The following is a 24,089-nucleotide window of genomic DNA, read 5'->3' as shown; positions in this document are numbered from 1 at the left end:
TTTTTTACTTCATAACAAGACATATTGTCATCGATACGTAAGGGCTAGTTTGATAAGGAGTGAAGGGAGTAACGTAAAGGGCAACTGTGAGGGAGGCAGGATTGTATGGGGAAAATCTAAGGCAGGAGCTCCATAACCAAGGAAAGTAGTATGACTTATATGTTGAAGTGTAGGGCAGCAGCTGCAGTTAATCAACTATGAAAATCCAGTAAAAATTCACTCTCAGATCAAAATTAAGATTTTATCATGGCAGATGAAAGATGAAAATTAAGATTTTATCACATCAGATGAAAGATGAAAATTAAGATTTTATCACGGCAGATGAAAATTGAGATTTTATCACGGCAGATGAAAATTGGGATTTTATCACATCAGATGAAAGATGAAAATTAAGATTTTATCACGGCAGATGAAAATTGAGATTTTATCATGGCAGATGAAAATTGAGATTTTATCACGGCAGATGAAAGATGAAAATTAAGATTTTATCACATCAGATGAAAATTGGGATTTTATCACAGCAGATGAAAGATGAAAATTAAGATTTTATCACATCAGATGAAAATTGGGATTTTATCACAGCAGATGAAAGATGAAAATTAAGATTTTATCACATCAGATGAAAATTGGGATTTTATCACGGCAGATGAAAGATGAAAATTAAGATTTTATCACGGCAGATGAAAATTGGGATTTTATCATGGCAGATGAAAGATGAAAATTAAGATTTTATCACGGCAGATGAAAATTGGGAATTTATCACATCAGATGAAAATTGAGATTTTATCACGGCAGATGAAAATTGGGAATTTATCACATCAGATGAAAATTGAGATTTTATCAAGGCAGATGAAAGATGAAAATTGAGATTTTATCACGGCAGATGAAAATTGAGATTTTATCACGGCAGATGAAAATTGAGATTTCTTCACGACAGATGAAAATTGGGATTTTTTCAAGACAGATGAAAATTGGGATTTTATCACAGCAGATGAAAATTGGGATTTTATCACTGCAGATGAAAATTGGGATTTTATCACTGCAGATGAAAATTGGGATTTTATCACTGCAGATGAAAATTGGGATTTTATCAAGGCAGATGAAAATTGGGATTTTATCACGACAGATGAAAATTGGGATTTTATCACATGGACCACCAAATGGGTAACCAAGCGTCGCTACTTGGTGTGCCGGCACTGACCACCGCTATCAACAAGTTTACTACAGCACCAAAACCTAGGCTAGCAAAATGTAGGCATTCCATCAAAATATCCACCTTTTAATGTATGGACACTTCAACCCATATCTCAAATATCAGAAATTGTTGCTTCATCCAAAGAACACGATATCGATATTGTGTGTATTCAAGAGCACCGTCTCTTCCACAACGACATGGACATAAAGTACCATGAAATTGGTAACAGCTGGACACTAGTATCAGCGTCAGCATGGAAAAATTTGACAAATAGTACCATTGAGGGAGTAGGACTTCTGCTTAGCCCTCGAGCATTGAAATCATTGAAGAGTGCTGAGAAGATAACGCAAAGGATAATTCTTGCTACCTTCAGTGGTAATCCTGCTACTACTGTTATTTGTTGCTACAGCTCTACCAACGTCAGTGACAAGCAAGAGATCCTGAATTTCTATGATGAACTCTCAGCAATAGTGCGCTCAATCCCCAAACATAATTTATTGGTTATGGAAGGTGACATGAATGCACATATAGGACGGAAAGACAACAAGTATAAGTTCTCTTTCCATGATGGAACAAACCGAAATGGAGAGTATCTATTAACTTTTCTCATTGAAAAGAAGCTACAATGCATGAATACCCGTTTTCAGAAAAGACCCGGTAAGCTCTGGACCCATCAATCCCCAAATGGAGATAAGGCACAACTGGACTATCTTTTTATGAATAAGAAGTGGATCAATAGCTGTCATAACTGTGAAGCTTATAGCAGTTTCTATGGTGTGTCTAATGATCATAGGATTGTAACCTCCAAGTTGAAGTTAAGCCTACGAGCGAACAAAACAAAAAATTCTAGACAGCCCTACAACTGGTCAACATTGTGACATGACAATCAGATCAAACAGAGATTCATCTTTGAACTGCGAAACAGATTTGATGCTTTACAAGCACAAGAGCAGGAACCAACTGCTAATACCACCTATGAAAACTTTGTTAGATCACACCAAGAAGGAGCAAAGAAGTGTATACCTCTGAAGCCCAAGGTAAAGCGAAAAGTACCGTGGGAAAATGACAAAATAATATTAAAACGAGAGAAGTTAAAAAACATAACCAAAAAACAACATAAATACCCCACTCGACAGAATAAAAAATTAAGAAAGCAGGCGCTTCAAGTGAGACAGGCTCGAGGTGCACTAATCTGCAAGCTAAATGCACCCAACGGGATCCGAGAAAAGAGGGGGGGGGCGAACGACAGGCATAGAAAGAAGACCAGTTGAAAAAAAAAGAGAAAAAAAAAAATAAAAGGAAAGAAATGTAGATAGGGCAAGAATGCGGGGGATACTTCTTTTGGCCAAGAAAGCTGTAAACACTAATTGACCATGACAGCCAGGAGTGAAAAGAAGTACCAATGAAATTCCAATTTACAAAGCGACCATTGTTGACGGGCCCCCCTGGTGCGTGGGTGGCCTCTACTGAAAAGACGCGTGGCCTTTGTGGAATTGGATTTGGTTCATTTTTATGATCCCTCAAAGTTAATTGAACGAGACCATTCTGGTTTTAATGGCCCGTCAAATTCTATTAGGCACACGCCGGCTGAGATATTCTACTCATGGCCAACAGAAGAAGAAGAAACAACCCCTTTTTTGGGCATAGGCCGCCTGGTGAAGATTTGAGTGACAGCGGTTCCGGCATCCTGATTGGCTAAAGGGCCGAATGAGAGAAAAAGAAGATTTAGCTCCCGCCCCCACAATATAAGCAGCGAGTTTTGAGAGACTGACACAGAGACCGACAGACATGGAGTGACATCTGCTCCCCTGAGCTCGAACGAGCGAAAAAAGCCGACCACCTCATCGATTGATCCTGCCACGTACATTTAGTCTTTATCGAAAACGAGAGAACTTTGCAGTCAACAAACGGCCAGTCCCTAACTTATTAGTGAAATACGAAACGACGATTGTAACCTTTTATGAATAACAAGGAATTTTGAATCAGAAAAAAAACAAAAACAAATATCGACTTGTCTTTTTTTTTTAATTCGTTTGGCATGCTTGCAGAAACGCTCGACGAGTCTCTTTCAGGTACTGGCCGCTGACATTCTCATCGGAAGACACGAGGAACAATCGGGGAACATCCACCACCAGACGACACGCGGGTGACGTAAGTGTCACACAAGAACTTAGTATGATGTACTTATCAGAACAACAGAAGTATGTTCAAGAACAAATAGATCGAATCCAGAATGCAGCAGATAACAAACAATCATATCTGGCTTGGCAAGTAGTAAATGAGATATCTGGGCGCAAACGACCTGCCAAAGCTAAGTTAAAGGCAAACACTCAGGAAAATGCATGTTCGAAATGGAAAGCACATTTTGAAAAGCTACTCGGAAACAAACCAGAAGTGACAGACAAACCAATTCAGCCGATTGTTGTACAGGAACTCGATATTGAGAAGGGTGATTTTACAATGGGGGAACTTCTAAATGTACTAAAGAGGACCAAGAATTGTAAAGCTGCAGGTTTAGATAACATACCTCCTGAAGTATGGAAGACGGGGGGTTTTAATGACATACTTCTTAATTCATGCAATTCTGTATATAATCAAAAATTATTAATATATGGAGGGAAGGATGCATACTTCCCTTCTCCAAGAAGGGTGACCTAAGCATACCACGCAACTACAGAGGAATAACACTCACTCCAATTGCAGCAAAAATCTACAATGCCATGCTTCTCAACCGTATCCAACCAAAGATCAAAGAAGTGCTCAGGAAGAACCAAAATGAATTTAGAAAGAATCGCTCTACTACTAGTCAAATACTTACTGTTAGGAGACTAATTGAAGGAGTCAAAGCCAAAAACATTGAGGCAGTCATGATCTTTGTAGATTTCTCCAAAGCATTCGACTCTTTACATAGAGGAAAAATGGCAGCATATTAAAAGCATATGGCATTCCAAATGAAGTCCTTAATGCTATCATGATGCTATATGAGCACACTCGAGCAATGGTTAGGTCCCCAGATGGGGACACTGAATTTTTCGACATCCGCACTGGGGTTCTACAAGGAGATACTCTTGCCCCTTTTCTTTTCATTGTCTGTCTTGACTTTTTACGTCGTACCTCTGTTGATATACACAACACGCTAGGCTTCACCCTAAATGAATCCAGAAACAGACGTCATCAATCAGCACACATAACTGATGCAGATTACGCAGACGATATTGCTTTGTTCGCAAACAACACTGCTGATGCGCAAACACTGTTATGTAAGCTAGAAAAGTCTGCAAATGACATTGGTCTCCACATAAACGCGGATAAGACAGTTTATGACTTTCAATGTGAAAGGAGAGATCAGGACTTTGGTTGGAACAACACTGAAAGAAGTCGCTGAGTTTACGTATCTGGGCAGCAACATAGTTTTGACAGAGAGAGATATCGGAATTCGCATCTCAAAAGCATGGATCGCATTGGATGGGCTATATTTGGTATGGACTTCGGGACTGGCTGACAAACTGAAAAGGCAGTTCTTCAAGGCAGTGGTAGAGTCTGTCCTTGTTTACGGTGCTACAACCTGGACACTCGCCAAAAGATTGGAAAGAAAACTAGACGGCACATACACCCGTACGCTAAGAACAATATTAAATATATCTTGGCAAAATCATCTCACGAAGCAGCAGCTTTATGGCAACCTACCTGCTATATCTAATACTATCAGAGAAAGACGCCTACGATTTGCCGGTCATTGTCTGAGGAGCAAGCATGGATTGGTGAGTGATGTATGGACTCTACGACACGGACGTGCAAGCAGAGGACAACCTAGATCCACGTACATCCAACAAATAGCACACGACGCCAACTGTGAACCTGAAGATCTGAGGCAACTGATGGAAGACAGAAAACTCTGGAGAGGAAGAGTCACATTGGTCCAGGCAAGGAGCACGTCATGATGATGATGCGATCACAATTGAGATTTTATAACAACGTCCTGTCTACACTTCTATATGGAAGTGAAATTTAGCATCCCCAAATTAGCAAATGGAGGAAATTAGACGCATTTGATTCTAAATGCGTTAGAAAGATTCAAGGGATCTAACGGAGCGATTGAACCTGACTTGAACCAAGAAGTAAGACCACACTAACCAACAGGTAGTGTCGTCAATAAGCTGCAAATGACGTTTATTCATGCCCTGAAATGTTTTTTCCATATCAACCTTGGAATTCACACTGTAAAACTTACAAGATATAATTTTTTTTTGAAAGTATATGACCAAACTGTCACTTTTGTCTATTTAAAAATTTTTTTTTTTTGCTTCACCTCAAAACAAGACATTGTTATTAAGACATAGGGATAGGCTGGTGTGATGTAAAGAGCTACTGTGATAAGGGTAAGATTTATTGGGTTGACTTAAGTAAGAAGTTATGCAAGAAGTTTCTTCGCATTACATTTTAATTTTTACATGTATTATTTGAATCATTTTGACTGCTATTCTTATCTTGAGTGTTATTGGTACAATGTTTCGGCCGTTGTAACCTCCGGCCTTCTTCAGGTGCATCTTGTTAAGCTCAAGAATCTTTCTGTCGAACTTGTAAAATAGTTCGAATAATCAAAATAATCAATCCTCATTTCAAAATTTCAGAAATAAAATTTCTCCATGTTGGTATGGTCAGTGGAACAAGGAGGAAATTCCAAAGTCTTGCTGTTGCAATATTTTTGGTGAGATAGATTCTATGATTACAGAAAAATGGAATGTTCTATTTATAGACAGGGGTGAAAGTAAATAATGGGCAATCAACAATTCCCCCACTAACCAACAATCACGAGGTTGTCTCCTCAGCAACCGACAAGGCTAACATGCTTGCCAGTCGGTTTGCCTCAAACTCCACACTGGACCCTTCCAACCACCCCCTACCTGACTTTCCTATGCGGACAGACGCCACACTAGACGATCTGAAAACCACCCCTGCTCAGGTGCATGGTATCATAAAAAACCTTGACACCTCAAAAGCATGTGGACCCGATCTTATCCCAGCTGTGCTATTAAAAAAGTGCTCAGCCGAAGTAGCTCCAGTTCTCTCCAAACTCTACAACAAATGTCTTAATGAAGCTTGCTTTCCGGGCTGTTGGAAAACTGCTTCTGTTGTACCAGTATTCAAGAATTCTGGCGAAAGGACAGACCCATCAAATTATCGCCCCATTAGCCTCCTCCCACTTTTTGCCAAAATATTTGAGACCATAATTAACCATGCTCTAGTCCATCATCTTACAGATGCTAAACTACTGACTGACAAACAATATGGATTTAGACAAGCCCGTTCCACAGCAGACATCCTCATTGTGATCTCTGAACGTATATACCATTCACTGGACAAAGCGGGGGAAGGCAGAGCGGTAGCTCTAGATATATCTAAGGCTTTTGACAGGGTATGGCATGAGGGTCTCCTCAGTAAAATCAGATCATACGGTATCACTGGTAGAATACTTAACATAATTAAATCCTTCTTAGATAAGAGAAAAATCCAGGTAGTCCTCGACGGTCGCACATCTAAACAATATGATATAAATGCGGGAGTGCCCCAGGGTTCTATCCTTGGACCTCTATTGTTCCTGATATTCATAAATGACCTCCCCGACAACATTGCCTCTGAGATGGGTATATATGCTGATGACACTACACTCTATGGCAGACACGACAGGAAGACGAATGAACACATTTCTAAAGAAATGGCAGAAACACTAGAGGAAGACCTCCAATCTGTAGTGGAATGGGGACAAAAGTGGTTGGTCGCGTTCAATGCTGCCAAGACTAAACTAGTTTCATGCAATAATTACAAGAAACCCTCTCTACCACCCATAGCAATGGCCAACGACTCTTTATCTGAGAGTCCATCTTTCAAACTCCTTGGCCTAACGTTCACAGGAAACATGAGTTGGAACAATTACATTGAAGGCATTGCCAGGGCCGCTGCAAGAAAGGTAGGCTCTCTCTACCGTGCTAGAAAACTACTAACACCCGAAAGTATCCTGTACCTCTATAAGGCCACCATTCGCCCATGTATGGAGTATTGCTGCCACATCTGGGCTGGTGCATCTGCTACTAGTCTCTCGCTCCTTGACAAGGTTCAAAAGAGAGTCGCAAACCTGATAGGCCCTGAACTGGCATCTAAGCTTCAGCCTCTGTCCCATCGACGAAATGTTGCATCCCTCTGCCTTTTCTACAAGTATTTTAGTGGTGAATGCTCTGACGAACTGCAATCACTTGTGCCCCCACGACGCGAGCACCCTCGACAAACCCCACAGGCTACTAGATCCCACCCCCACACTGTAGAGATCCCTAGATGTAAAAGATCTTTTTACTCCAATAGTTTCTTCCCCAGAACTGCAAGACTCTGGAATTCCATTCCAGGTCCCTGCTTCCCCAACAGTACTGACGTGCAGAAGTTCAAGTGTAACGTGAACCGACACCTTGCTGCCCAAATCCCTACATAGTACCCCAGTAGTTGTTTCCCCTGATAGTAGCCCCCTACACCAAAGTGGCAATTTGCCTTGTTTGGGGTGAAAATGTAATAAAAAAAAAATTAAAAAAAAAAAAAAAAAAGAAACTGACCAATCGAATTGAAAGACGCTCTGCTACTGACCAATCAGAAACCAAAATCATTCCAGAAAAAACATACTTGATATTTTAGAATTCTGCACACACTTTTCACTCTAAACATGAGAAAGAACTTTGATTTTCAGAACTTCTACGGATTGGCTGTCAAACAGATAAGCTTTTACAATTCAAGACTTTTACAGATTGGCTATCCAACAGAAAATTCTTTGCTTCTAAGACTAAAATGCCTTTCAGCTCAAAACAAGCACTTTAGGAAAGAAGCTATAGGTTTTTCGACATCTTAGAACCGCTATAGTGAAGGGGAGAATTTTGTTACTAGTTAAGTGGCTTGTACATATTTTTATTAATGAGATGCATGAGTCTTCCTGTATTGGTAGTAATGTCAAAATATTGGAAGTAAATACTGCAGGGATGCAACATTACACGAATGTAACCATAATAACAAATCAACTGTTTAATGTTCTCCTGGTTCTGCTGTGGCATGCACCGTCGGGTTAGGGTTCAGTCATGTGGATCCCTTTTAACCTGGATAATTTTAAAGTTTTTGAAGTTTTTTTGCATAGAAATTTAGCTGTCTTTATATGTGTGTTGGGACGATTAATCGGAATCGGATAAATTTGTGCCTATTTTCTGATGCTAAAAACGATTCTTTTATCTGTTTTTATTTGATTTATTTTAAAACAAAGTCTTCCTGTATTGGAGGTAATGTCAAAATATTGATTTTTAAACAACCAGTAATACTGCAATCTATAGACTATCCTTCACAAGTGTATTTTTATATTTGAAACAATATCTACACATGTAGCATATGTTTTTCCCTGATTACAGTAAAAACAACCATTTTAAAGTTAAATATTTAGAGATTTATAAAGAATCAGAATATTGTATGGTTAATTGTATTGGAATGTGAATCTGGAAAAATACTGGCATGGCATATATATATATATATATATATATAAAATATTTATTACGACACTACATATACATATTACAATGTCGTACCATTGGTTTCATTATGCTTAATCAACCATAAGAGGTTGGAAACAGTCAGCGCAAATTCATCAGCGACATTGAAAAAACTGCAACAATGTAAAGTAAACAAAAAAAAAAAAACAACGTTAAACGAGCGTTTAAGACTCAGTTTCGAAATGTAAAACAGGACTTATATTTTGATTATGTCAGCAAGAAAACGCGCGTGTGCGTGTGAGCGCGCACTCACGCGTGTGTATATATGTATGTTTAGCAGGGGGGGGAGGGGTTATGGAAAAAAACCTCTCTTGAAGCTAAATGCCCTGTTTAAACGAACACATAACTCCATATAAATAAAGGTACGACAATTAACGGCAATAAATATATAATAAAATAAAGCATGAATACATTAATGTAATTTTGATTTAGAATAAAATAAAAATAAAAATGTAAAAATAAAATTTAGAATAAAAATAAAATAAAAATGTAAAGATAAAATTTAGAATAAAATAAAAATAAAAATGTAAAGATAAAATTTAAATAAAATAAAAATAAAAATGTAAAAATAAAATTTAGAATAAAAATAAAATAAAAATGTAAAAATAAAATTTAGAATAAAATTAAAATAAAAATGTAAAGATAAAATTTAGAATAAAATAAAAATAAAAATGTAAAGATAAAATTTAAATAAAATAAAAATGTAAAAATAAAATTTAGAATAAAAATAAAATAAAAATGTAAAGATAAAATTTAGAATAAAATTAAAATAAAAATGTAAAGATAAAATTTAAATAAAATTAAAATAAAAATGTAAAGATAAAATTTAGAATAAAATAAAAATAAAAATGTAAGAAGATAAAATTTAGAATAAAATAAAAATGTAAAGATAAAATTTAAATAAAAATAAAATAATTCTTTAAAAGAATTATTAAAACTTTTTTTTAAATATAATAGAATAAATGTGAAGGGAGAAATTTAAGATAATTAAAAATAATTAAGGTAATTTTTAAATAACTTATCCAATAGTAAATGACACTTAAGGAGTATAAAGGAGTATCAGCACATATAAATACATAGAAAATATAATAAAAAGTAATACATACAAAATTTACCAATACTGCCATCACTACTATTAATATTATTACCAATCCATTCATCACTATCAATAATAATAATAATAATCCCACATATATAAATAATGAAAATTACAGAAGCAAAAAACCTAGGAGGGGAGGGAGAAGGAATGGATCGATTTTAAGATATGATGGTACTGAAAATAAGGTTAGGAAAAAGGGTCAAATTACGTAGCCTGGTAAGAGAAATGGAAAGGTTGCGAGGGCCAGGTAACAGCTCCATAAAAAGGTTTTCCTTATTATTGGGGAGGGTGGGGATAATAATATGGTTAAGGTAAGGAGGTTAGGTAGCGAGGAAGGGTGAGATACGATTTAGAAGAGGATTGGTTTGGAGTTTAGAATAAGAGGGGAATGTGGTATTTAGGCGTCTTTGTATTAATTAGGGTGTGTATAGGTTAAGTTATGCTGTTGTTAGGCCATTTGGCAAGGAGGAATTTCCTTTTGTGGGAATATTGTCTGAAGATCTCATTTTTAATGTTCATACAGGCTATGGATGGGTTATTGATAGCCTGAAGAATCCTATATTTTTCGGTGGGGCAAAGGAGGCAAGTCTTGGGGGGGTTGGTTTGTAAGATTTTTTAACATCAATGATCGACCATTCTATTTTATGAGGTCTTAGATTGTTTAAGCGACCAAATCTTGGTGGCTAAAGATGTGTCAAATCTCTTCAGGGTATTTGAAGATGAAGTTGTGTGCATACAGTCTTTTCTTGAAGGTACGCTGAGTCATTCCAATGTAAATTTCATCTTTACTTTGGTTATTTTCAGAAATGACTTTGGCCTGGTAAACAATAGATTTAATTGTGCAGCCTTTTTTCCAACTGTAACCCGCTGGACATTTCGTTTCACCATACAAGAACATCACCAACATGACCTCCCACAAGACCAAAGCCAGCCTGATTGCCTTTTCCACAAGTGCTGGCAGGAGCTTAGCAAATACTCACTTTCTTTCAGACATGATAGAAGGCTCCTATTGCTCTAGAGATTTGTACACAACTGGCCAACTAGTAGTTGGTCGCCAAAGAAAACCGGTTTCCATCAAATGGAAATGGAATCATGTCGTCTTTTCTATGGCGACAATTTTATCGTTCTACTCTGTAAATGGACTTACAAAGTGACTATAAAAATAGCGATTTGTGGTTGCTTGCACTTATAATGAAAATTTAAAGTAAAGAAAATGCAGAAACGTCTTTATGACGTATATGTAAAAAAAAAAAAAAAAAAAAAAAATCAATTTTTTGTGATTTTTGGATGCTTGGTTGGTTGTTTTTATTTTATCTTGAATGCGCGTTGCTCTATTACCCGTGTGACTTTGTTTTCACGGGTGCGGTTTTAGAAAACGCAGAAATTCAGCGATCTTAAAAAGTTTCACCAGAAAACAGTAATAAAGTTAATCTCAATGTCAAAATATTTTTTTTTTATAAATGGTTGGTTGTTTTTGTTTTACGGCATATCAACCCTTTTCAGGTTATTTGATGCCGAATCTAGTTATTTTGAAGAAATTTTTTTTAATAGAATATATTTGCTTTTTTTTTCCAAGTCAATTTCTATTTAACCCATAGTTGGGACCTTAACAGGTACTACCACTCCGGATCAGAGTGAACCTGGGAGCAATGGCAATTAAAGGGTGGCTTCACACTTCCCAAAGCTCGCAAGCTGGGGCCTCACCATCGGATATAGTCTAAGGTCCTATCCAGGACCCCGAATTTTTGAAATATTGCATCTTCATTGTGTGACAAGAAGGTGCAAGTCTAAATTAGGCACAGATTTGTGACAGTTATAACCCTCCCTCTCACGAATAATGACCTGCACTTTTATAACTTTTGCTAACGCATCTTTTGTTAATTATATCGCTGTGTTTAGTACCGACCTGCAAGGCTACATCATTTATATAATTTGAATATTACATTTTCCAAATTTTCCTAAAAAAGTTTTTTTTTTTTTTTTTTCAGAGATGTCCACCTGAATCCCGATGTTTCCAAAGATGATGCTGTGAAAAGTCTGCGGAAACGTTTAGAAAGAGCCACCCAGGAACTGAAGGGATTGGCAGAGAAGAAAAGTCTAAATGTTTCTTCAGGTAAATAAAACAAACAAAAAAACAATTTGGGTTTAAAAGTTGTCAAAAAACAAATATATAACAAATAAATATTATCAAAGACGAGTTACTTTTCTACCTAACTGGATAATTTTTTAGTGTTTTTATTTAATGTAACATGTTTATTCAGCTCGAAAAACATAGTGTTTACCGATGTATTTGAAAATTGCAAATGGCGCCCGACTTTCTTTTGAACACGGTAAGTTTGGGAAAATGAGTTAAAAATAAAAAAAACTATATAAAATACTGTTAAAAACCCATCGAATATATGCCAGCCTATGTCACGGTAACATATATTGAGTGAGTTTCTAACAGTATTTTGTATAATTTTTTTTTTAGTTTTAACTCATTTTCCCAAACTTACTATGTTCAAAAGAGAGTCAGGCGCCATTTGTAATTTTCAAATGCATCAGTAAACACTGTATGTTTTTCGAGCTTAATAAACATGTTCCATTAAATAAAAACACTAAATAGTTATCCAATTAGGTAGAAAAGTAACTTATTTTGTCTTTGATAACATTTATTTGTTATATATTTGTGTTTTGACAACTTTTTCGAATCTATGTGTGTGGTAAAATAAACCTAATGATTTTTATTTTGTCTGGTTTTTTAGTTTGCCATCGATAGAACACAATAAAACGGTTGATGTGTGTGTATATAATATATATATATATATATATATATATATATATATATATAATCTCCAGCAGGTGAAACGCTCTTTAGGTTTGGCAGGCAATCATCCAGAGATAGTGTCTCAATAAAAGAACCAGTCCCCATCATTATATCGATATTGTTTCCCCAGCAGAGGATCATCAGCATAAAACAAAATATGTAGACTTTTACAAATCGTTTATTGTTTTACATTAAATCTGAACATATTAGGGATTTGGGTTCGCCACTTTTTTTTAACAGGATTTTGCTTTTTTAATCCAGGAAAAGTTGATGGTCCCTTTGTGTTGCTAAAACCTCTTACAGTTTTCAGTTCTCTGCTATTTGGTTGAAATTTACCATTTTTTTTTTTTTTTTTTTATTAAAAAAATGATTTATGTCAAACGTTAAAGTTGGATTCAACATAAAAAAAATTAGAAATGGAAAAAACGAAACCAAACAAAAAAAAAAACGAACCCCATGAATGAATATTTAAAGATATAAACCATTCAAAATATATCAATAGGTATCTATCTACTTTTCTATAAAAGGAACTTTGTTGAAAATCTGTCTGCTACAAACACAAGCAGGAGCCAATCCTGGCTTGTCCCATCAGAAGTCGGCTCTGTCATGTGACTGAGTTTATAAAAGACTAGCAGTTGAGCCCAGCTTTGCTTGGGTCCTATGTACTGTTCATAATATATATATATATATATATATATAATGCTCCCTATCTTATGTTGAGCATTTGGGAAGTGATATATAAATTACCATTAGCGTATGAAGCGATGCTCTTTGTGTAAACAAATTGAGCTTAGGTACTTTGGACAATGTTAAAGCATTGTTAATTCACTGCCCGCATAGCAGCAGCCAACAGAAGCTCTGACTGTTGTTTGGGTAATCTGGTTTTGATCCTGGCTTGAAGTAGTTGCTTGTCTAGCCGCACTGATGAGCTGTGAAACAGCGAGACAGTACTGTATGTGGATGACTATATAATATATATATATATATTAAAAAGTTTGACTCGTATCCAGGTAACCTACATCTAAAATCTGAAGTGTTTAGACCCAAAATTGGTAGAGGAATTTGGTAGAGTCTGCAAAGGTCAACTCTTTCAACGTTGACCTCTTGGCAGTCAAATTTTCGCCCAAAAACTGATTAAAAAGCTTGCTGCATGTCTGAATACCCTTTATTTAAAATTCTGACTGTTTAGACCAAGAATTGGCCGAGTCATAGACAATTTCACTTTCATAGATATATAGATTAAGCCAGCAACACACACTCTCTCTCTTTCTTCCCAGCTTCTTACTGACAGTACACCCTCTGTTGGAGTGCCTCCACCTGGGCCCTTTGGTCCTGAGCTAACGTGAATACAAACAATCTAATATGCTACCTTTGCATACGGAATTCCATGCGGTACACCCAAGAACTTTGTCATGCTACACGACTGTCTCTAATCTTTCTTGATGTATTCTTCTACTACTAACTTCTTGGAGACAAATAATCAAACATGGTTAACTCCACATGCGGTATACACACATGAACTCTCTTCTTTTTTTTTTTTTTACCACAAGACTCTAATCTTTTGCTTTGATCCATATATGGACGCATGCTCCGACTACCAACTTCAACACTGAACACTTTTCCCTTGCAACATGCCTGTCTAATTATGAACGTCTCTACACAGAAACGCTTTTAACAACTAACCCGTTTCCTTATTCTTATTAACGGAGATGACCAATAAAGCCATTTATTAAATGTTAGAATAAGGTTTTACACTGCCTACACTGGGAGGGGGGCTAACTTTGCACGGCTGTAAAATATGCTTAAATATGATATTTTGATTTGTCCAGATTTCGTATATATTATTATAGAGTTGTGATTTCAAAAGTTAAAAAAAAAAAGTGTTTGGGTGCCATCAGCTAGAATCAAAACTGAAAGCTAAACTGTAGCATTAAAAGCTGGTGACGTTACCACTGTACCAACGTGACATGCATATGAACTGGTTAAAAATAAACTAGGATGAATGTACAAAATATATGATTTTTTTTCAATTTTGACCCTTGTTTGGCCCCTTAAAAACTATTTTAACCGGCAAAAGACCCATAAAACGGTCCATAAAAAATCCAATCATTTGAGGCCCCTAGCACTGCTCTGCGACTTTTAGCTTCAGAAGAGATAGAGTTTGAAAATATGGAGACGGACAGACAGACATAATGAGTTTTATGAATTAGATTTTGTTGATTCCTGACGTGATGGCGAACATACAACATTCATCGACATCTAAATCTACAATTTTGTGCGTGTGAGTTTGTCTTATGGACTCAGAAATTGTTGGGCCAATTTTTTTAGAATTTCACACCAAGATACTTAATGTGTTTGAGTGTTCTTATGCACGTTTTGTATCGGAATGCATCTGATAAGTATCAGAAATCAATAATTGAATAAATCCAATTAAAGAAAGTCCGATTTTGATCAAAGTTAACACTTTTATACAATCTAACATCACAAGCGTGTTTGAGAAATTTTATCACTGCAAAAGCAGAAAGGCCTAGTCTATAAAATCAACTGCAGATTCTTTTATAAGACGTGGGCGTGTTAGAAATGAATGTTTATTTTTATCTATTTAAGAATACACAGTGGGCCAAGACCTCAATATTATTTTTAAAAACTATTTACATAATTAATATATACTACACGCACACACACGCACACATGCACACATTTGTTTATATGTAAGTATACACAGCAAGTACTCTCCTTAATATGCTAATATGCATATTCACACACATATCTTAAATATGCTGCCATATATTCAATATATGTTCTTTTACACACACATGCAAAACAGAGCTGAAAGGGAGAAACAGACCAAATATCAAGGTCTTATGTATGATATGAAAAGAAACTGGAATCTTAGGGAGATATCAATCATACCAGTTATTCTAGGTGTCACAGGACTTATAAAGAAGAACCTGAAGTCCTACCTAACTAATATTCCTGGTGAACCAAGTGCAAAAGAGATCCAAACAATTGTACTTAAGGGAACAGTGAGGATACTAAAAAGAGCTCTCGGTTGGTTTCAATAAAAAGCAGGGCAATGTTGGCAGCTGGTTTGGCTGCCCCATACCCAGCATTACAATCTTCAAAGGAAGGGGGGAAAAAAAGAAAGAAGCAAAACTAGATATGTGTATACACGTATACTTACACACACACATGCAACTGCAAAAATAGATGTGTATACACCCATGTACTTGCACACACACCATACACACACATGCAAGTCTGTGGTGGTTGGTGCGATATGTGTAGCGGCTAATGGATGTTTTCATTAAAAAAAGGCAAATAATTTATTCATTCACATCTGTAGTTTTACTATTTTAAAAAGCTGTTTTTTTGTTTTCGTGTCTTCCTGGATGTACAAGTTTCATCGAACGATGGCGGCGGCGGTGGTGGGGAGGCAATCAATGAAGCCAATGAACCTCCTTTTCGGGAAGTGCTGCGTGCTTGCGTTCGCAAATGACGAGCCTCCCCTCCCGCCAACCATTCTTCATCCCCTCTCAAAGTGCCCCGGAGATGGTGCAGTTACATACAATAAGCTATGCACAAAATAAAATAAACGGATTAAACCTAAGACTTCGACGTTTTCGAGTGAAATCTACTACTGCGTGACATAAAATAAAGTGACATGAAAAAAAAATAACGTAAATCTATTTATACTTTGTTTTTAACCGGAGAGTGCATTTGGTGCTTGTAAAATGCAGTCATCACTTATCATATTGAGCTCCAAAAGCCACTCAAGGATGATGGTGTTCGTCTATCACTTGCAAACATGACCGTGATCATGAGTTCTTCTGTGGGTTCGAAAATGGTTCGTCGGTATGATCCCACCCTAAAGTATTTTCAACAAGTATGGCACTTGAGGAATGTTCTGTCTTTTCTTCATTTCCTTTTGTGTTTTTCAATGCGTGTGATTCAGCAATCGTGGCCTGTTTGTGACTTGTTGTATGCCAGGTACATTTTTGGAAGCTAGGGTGACCCGCCTCATGTTTTGATAAACCCTCTTCCCATGTTTATGAAATTGGTGGTGGTGGTGGGGGGGGGTTATTTTCGTATTTCTGTTTTAAATTACGGTGAAAACTGTTAAACTTGAACTATCTTGAAACCGGACATGATTCAGAATGAATGAGATCTTTAGTTTATATATATATGGGTGCCTGGCGTTGGTTTGGAGGTGTTTATTGAGAAAAAAAAAATGTTGTAGTAGGCAGGCAGGCTTGAACCCGTACCACGAAGGCGGCACAGAAAGTGAAAAAAAAAAGTGACGTGTTTGCTGTTGGGTTCATCGTCAAACCGGAAGTGACGTAGGTTTAAATTAAGGCTAGTCAATTGAAAAGAGGAGATGACTTTTGAAAATATTGGCAAAAAAAGCGACCCCTCCCTGTAGAAAAGTGCCCGGTTGAGGGTGAAAGAATTAATGTTTTTGGCCAATTTTTCGATATTTGTCGTCCAAAGGGTTGAGCTTCCAAATGATACTAATCTGGTGAAAATCCGTCACCTCTGTCAAAAGTTTCAGGCAGAAATACAAACATACATACATAGATTTAAACAGGTAGATAAGATTTATATTATAGATTATTGGATACAAATTCTTACGCACACCATTTGAAAAGGGAAAATTTTTCCGAAATTAATAATGGAATACGTCGCATAGACTTACAAGTAAGACATTTTACCATACAACTGAATAAATATATATATATATATATATATATATATATGTATGTACTTATTGATTTGTAAATCGCCACTTGTTCTCGTCTCCTCTTACCAACAGCGACTATAATTCATTCCTTGCATTGTGACAGCCTTCTAAATCTTTTACACACCTATCCCACACAATGCTTCAAGCAAACTACATATCAATTCTATATATATATATATATATATATATATATATATATATATATAGTAATTTAAGAAATATATATGGCGATTAAGCTACACTGAATATTCCGTGTTTCATCCACTCTAGGATTCTTCAGGCTTATTCAATGTAGCTTAATTGCCATATTTTATAAATTACTAACTAGCTCTACCTACGAATTGAGCACTTTTGACGTAAATACTTAAAGTTTACGCATAAATTTATACTTTTGTATATTAATTTTATGCGAGTAAATGAAGTAGTTATATATATATATATATTGTTGGATAAAAATGCTGTCTTTTCTTTGAAGTGACCTCATCATAGACGGATCTTTTATTTTGATGAATAATGAATGGCTACACTTTCCTATTTTCGGAGAATCTTTTACCGTCTTAATTTTCGAGCTCAAAGGAAAATAAATTGATTTTCGATTTTACGAATCTTGTTGCTTGTTGTAAATTCTGTCAAGATTTTAATTTCAGAGTAGAATTCTGTGAGACCAATGTTTCGAGATAAGAATTTATTTGATTTGAGGTGAGAACTTCTTTTGCATAGAATCGTCAAGAATTGCATTGTAACGGCGCCACCAAAAGTATGCTAGAAATGACAGTTTTTTAGTTTTAAAAATCTACAAACATCCATATACAAGCGTTTCTGATTAACTTCTAACGGAATTTTCCACTTCTCAGCTTAATCTAACCTTATGTGAAAAATACTGTTTTTACCATTATTTTCATATGGCCACACTATATCATGCTGCACATATAGAAAAATTGATATCTTGTTGGTTGAATTAAATTTTTTTTTACATAGGAGTCACCACTTATCAAGTCCCGGAGGCCACTCGAGGATAAGGGTTAATGAATGTACAGTAGTCACTGGGATAATATCATAGTAAAGTTAGTAGTGGAAATTTGGTAAATTGGATTACTTAAGGCGACAGTTCAACAAGAATTTGTTTACATTGGACTTGAATATTACCAAATTGTAGTCAGCTGGAAAGCAGGCAAACGGAAGAGAGTTCCACAGGTGTGCAGTCCTAAGAAAGAAGCTTTGTTCATGGAATCTACATTTAGGTTTAGGCACAGATAAAGAGTGGGGGAAATTATTGATAGTGGTTTCAGCTAGATGAGTGTTTTTCGTGAAAGTTTAGCGGGGGGGGAGAGGGGTATAAATGGGAGCTCAGACGAGCACTTGCCATAAAAATAATGGTAAAGCAGTCAGGCTTGCAACTTCTTTTCTGTGTTTCCAGACTTTTTTTTGTATGAGTACTTTTATTGATAGTACACACATGAAACTCTAGTCCCCGTCAAAGTAATCTCCTCCGGCTGCAATGCACTTGTTGTACTGTTCCAACAATTTCTGGAAGGTACCCATGGAAGTCCCCTTATGTGAACGTGTCAATGACCCTCATCAGCCTTTTTCATCTCCTCAAACGTCTCATAATGACAGCCTGTAAGGTTTTCCTTGAGCTTAGAGAATAACCAAAAGTCACAGGGAGCAAGATTTGGACTATAGGGAGGGTGAGGAACTGTCTTGATGCCCATGACCATCTCCCTGTTGTCATGGCAACATCTTTCTTTCTGATCTTCTCTGAGCACGCTTGGGACAAACTTCACGTCAATCTTTCGCTTTTAATTCCTGACAAATAATTGTGTGTACAGTTGCGACATTGACATCAAATAGTTCACTTATTGTCTCTATAGACATACAACGGTCTTTATCTATGAAATTCTTTATTTGGCCGATCAACTGTGGTATTCTGACTTCTTACTCCTCCCACATCTCTCATCATCCCTCACAGACTCGTTTGAATCCTTATACTCCTCAAAAAATGATGTTCGATTCATGCAAGATGGTCCAAAAGCAGTCTGAAGGATTCTATATGTTCCTGTGGCATTTGTTCCAAGTATAAAATAAAATTTTATTGCATATCGTTCTTCTAAAATGTCCTCACGTTTGGATTGCATTTTTGAAATTCACCAGCTGTGACAATAAGGCTTTAGTAGGATGTATTCCAATTGCTGCTGTAGCTGTTCATTTGAATCTGAAATCATAAAAATTGGTCAGTCATCTCATAAGATGTATAGCAATAACATAGTGAATTTTCCAGAGTCTATGACGATTTTAAATGTCTGTACCAAAAAGTCTAGAAACTTATTGAAGACACTTCATAATACCGACAAACGATCCAATAACAATTATTTGAATGCTTAATTTGTAGCAGTTATGGCCCCAGAATCAGATGCATACCGTCTGTAACATCCTTTTATTAATACAGTTTTGTTGTTTATTTTGATCATTACAGGTATCATTATTTTCATGGCAAGTGCTCAGCTGAGCTCCAATCTATCGTCCCCCCTCGCCAAACTTTCGCAAGGAACACTCATCTAGCTGAAACCACTATCAATAATTTCCCTCACTCTTTATCTATGCCTAGACCTAAATGTAAATTCCATGAACAAAGCTTCTTTCTTAGAACTGCACGTCTGTGGAACTCTCTTCTATTTGCCTGCTTTCCAGCTGACTACAATTTGATTGTCTTCAAGTCCAATGTAAACAGGTTCTTGATAAACCATCCCCCTAAGTAATCCAATTTACAAAATTCTCACTAATGTTTACTATGCTATAATCACACCGACTAATGTATACCCATTAACCCTTATCCTCGAGTGGCCTTCGAGCCTTGATAAGTAGTGATTCCTGTGTAAAAAAAAAAAAAAGTCTTGCAAATTTAAAACAAAATCAAAAAATAATTATCAATTTACGTTTCTGAATTTTTTAGATGAGGATTGGTTATTCGTATTATTTGGATTCTTCAGATTACAGTTCTCATCTTGAGTGTCATTTTTGCAATGTTTCCGTAGATGTAACCACCAACCTTCTTCAGGTGTATCTTGTAGAACTCTGGAATGTTTCTGTCGAACTTGGGAATTTGGACGGAATTACGAACGGAACCCTTTATTTACTTCACGGGAGTAGCATGCTCTCATTTCATCAGCCACCATGACTGGTTAGAGGTCCTAAGTAATTCGCAATTGTATTTTTCGGTCGCTCACACTGAGAATTGAACCTTCAACCTTCAGGATATCGCTTTTAGAATGGATTTTTTTAAGTCTTCTACCATTGTGCCATAGGTTCTTATGGACAGTTCTAGTACAAATTTTGGAAGCCTTAAGCCTATTTTATTCTTAGTTGTTAATATCAGTATTTATTAACGATTATTATTACTAATATATATATATTGTTTTTAAAATGTAATTATCCACTGACACTTGTTTTGTCATCTATAACCTAGCAGAATGGCTGAATCTAGCGAGATTCCATGCACCTTCGTAAATAAGTGAATTCATTCAAAACGTATCACAAAAACAACATCTATATACAGGATGTCCACAAAGTCTGACTACATTATGTAGCCAGACTTTGTGGGCATCCTGTGTGTGTGTGTGTGTGTGTATATGTATATATATATATAATATATATAATTATTACTATGATAATTTTTTTAATACGTATGGACATTAATGTTTCATCCTTTCAGGAATCTATCAATGCAGGAAGTTATGATTACAGCTGGTTGGGAGATTCGAACCTGGCCACAAAACCATCTGACTCTATTAGCAAGGAATAAACCACACGGCCAACGTGCCCATAAAGTCTGGCTACATAATCTACACGGTGCCCACAAAGTTTGGCTACATAATGTTGTCAGACTTTGTGGACACCCTGTATATATATTGTTTGCTTATTACAGTATATATTATCTTTGTCTGTCTCTCTCTCTCTCTCTCTATATATATATATATATATATATATATATATATATCTATATCTATATATATATATAGAGAGAGAGAGAGAGAATTTAACAGAATAAGTGAGGAGTAACAGTAACCATTACGATAATAATATTGATAATGAAATAATTGTGCAGCACAGTACTGAGTTGCACTCTTCCAAGATGCATTCGTGGCAGGACATCAGGTGTAGTTTTGTCAAATTTTGGAAAGCGTGAGTGTTTTAATGGCTGCAGCGTCCACACAACTAACAATCGATGCGAGCAGTTTCTCCTATGCTTCCGCGATTCTGATCGCGCATTTTTTGTATCGAATCGATAATAAATTGTACGATAAGAAAATGTCATGGAAAAAGAATTCACGATGGAGACAGCGAAAATAATTTTGCATTTGTTATGCATGCATATGCGCTTTAAAGTCCCAAATGTTCCTGCAAGCGTCTTTTCTCCCGATGATCATGCACTGTTGCTGCGCGAATGAAAATCTATTGCGCAAATCTACTAATGCATAATGTATGAGTTGAAGGTAAAGAATATTTATTGCCCCCCCCCTACTTCTGGCATTTCTCAGCTTTCCATTTTGGTATCTTTTCAGTTTCAGACCGGCAACCATAAACCTAGACAGGTCAGAGGTCATTCATGCAGAAGTAAACAGCAAGTGTATTAGGTCAGTCGAGAGAGAACTGACCGATCAATGGACAATACCGTTTTTTTTTTGTTTTTGTTTTTTTGTGCTTCACAGTCTGTTAACTAACCTTGTTGTCAGTCATTCATGCAAATTAGTGGTAACGTCGCAAGATAGAAAAAAAAAAAACAGGGGAGAGAAAGTAAGCTAAATCATTGTCCTCTATTTGGAGCACAAACTAAATCATTCAATTGATGTAAAATAGTCGGCCATTTACAAAAAAAAAAAAAAAAAAAAAAAATTCTTTTAGTTTTAATTTGATATGATTCGGTCTAACACGAGGAGCACTATGTTATATAGATGCAGATGCTGGGCCTCACGTTACCCACGAAACGGTTTACTGTTATTTAAACAACAAAAATTACCTCCATTTTGTCTTGAAAGACAATGGATGCCCTCTGTAAAATTGTGATTGTGACAGGAGAGTTGCGCAATATCCGACCCCACCTTTCCTAACTTGATAGTGCATGATTCCAGTGGCAAGAAGTTCAAGACGACTGGAAACAATGCTAAGATAAGCAGAGAGCACATACAACACCTGGAATTCTCAAATAGTCACTCATTTTAGTACTGGCCAGACTCAACATTGCTTAACTTTGCTCATCTGATGGGAACCGATATGTCAGCATGACTATGCTGTCTGTATACAATAATATTTTGAAATACTATCTATATAATTCTGACAAACGATCAAAAGACAATCATTTCAGTACTTAACATTACTATTTTTTAAACACTTAATGATAAATTAATGTCTGGTGTTATACATTTGTAATTTTATTGTACTTTATATATATATATATATATATATATTAGTTGGATGCTTTAACATGATATTTTAATTTATGCAGATTGCATATGCATTATAATAGAATCAATCTTCTATTGATTATTATATATTACGAGGAATAATTTGCCCTGTGCACTAATTCGCAAAAAAAATTTACAAAAAAAAAAATGATAATATAATTCATCGAATTCCGTCTGTGTTTGTTTACAATATCACGTCAGCTGATATTTGAGCTTGATGAATATCAACAATTCTTTTGCTTATGAAATCTTTGCTAAGATTTTTTTTTATCTCCCTTACCGGTGTAACATATAAAAATTCCCCTGTAAAAAATATTTTTTTATCCATAAGAAAAAAAACTAATTTAGGATCAGATTGTTTCGATTTTCAATATTTGTCGTATGAATTTCTGTATGAAACCTATTTAAGAATACTGCCAGATATATAAATTAGCTTTGTGTGAAATTTGCAAACCGTTTGGAAACCTATGAGGAAGGAACTATCTCACACACACACACACAAAGTAACTTTTATATAATAGATGTGTGTGTATATATATATATATATATATACACACACACACACATACACACATAAAGGTCTGTTATTTCTTTTATTAGCGATACAAGTAGTTGCTTATTTGTATTTAATTTTCGCTTTTCTTAAGCAGTAAAGAAATATTGAAAATTCTTTAAGATATAAAAAGCCCAACAAGTATAGGGGGGGGGGAGCATAATATATAAAGAAAATTATAGACAAGATAAAGTAAAATATATATTAGTGTATATTGATTCATTTGTCAGTTTAATATAGGAAACATCAATGGAATAGAGGTTATAAATGGTCTTTATGTCTTGGCATTTCAAAGCCTAATGCTTTTCATTAGAAGAAGAGGAAGGAGCTAGGTTACATATATGGGGAATGTGACAACTAGCACACTTGCTAATTTGCTTTAACGGCTGCTGCTGCTAATACTTTCGCTAGCAGGCCATCCTTCAGCTGCTACTGATTCTCTTACACACGCTAATATGCGCTCTGCTACATGTGTATATATATTTTCAGAAAGTGTGAGAGAATATAATTATTTTCCACAGCCGAACCAACGTTGCAGCCCACAAGAGCCAAGAAAACCGGAAGTCCAAGACTCGAGTTTTGCCCTCATTTGGGCTCATCAGTTAGACACATCTGTGCTCAAAGGTTTCAAATCCTGAGCGCGGATGTGTCTAACTGATGGAGCC

At 36.0% G+C, this 24,089-nt stretch overlaps 1 protein-coding gene across 11 annotated transcripts in view; it reads left to right on the top strand.

Annotated features, from left to right (window-relative positions):
* The window catches only part of LOC145296137 (alpha-(1,6)-fucosyltransferase-like), an 884,509-nt gene that overhangs the window by 780,515 nt on the left and 79,905 nt on the right, over positions 1-24,089 (top strand). For all 11 annotated transcript variants that reach the window (XM_080142295.1, XM_080142301.1, XM_080142300.1 and 8 more), the window contains one exon: positions 11,854-11,978. In XM_080142295.1, coding sequence (XP_079998421.1) covers positions 11,854-11,978 — 125 coding nt within the window. The remainder of the gene's footprint in view (positions 1-11,853; positions 11,979-24,089) is intronic.

Source organism: Euprymna scolopes, chromosome 16, assembly GCF_053919585.1.
Source record: "Euprymna scolopes isolate OS-2025 chromosome 16, ASM5391958v1, whole genome shotgun sequence".
NCBI classification, from domain to species: Eukaryota; Metazoa; Mollusca; class Cephalopoda; order Sepiida; family Sepiolidae; genus Euprymna; species Euprymna scolopes.
This window is presented reverse-complemented; position numbering and strand designations above follow the sequence as displayed.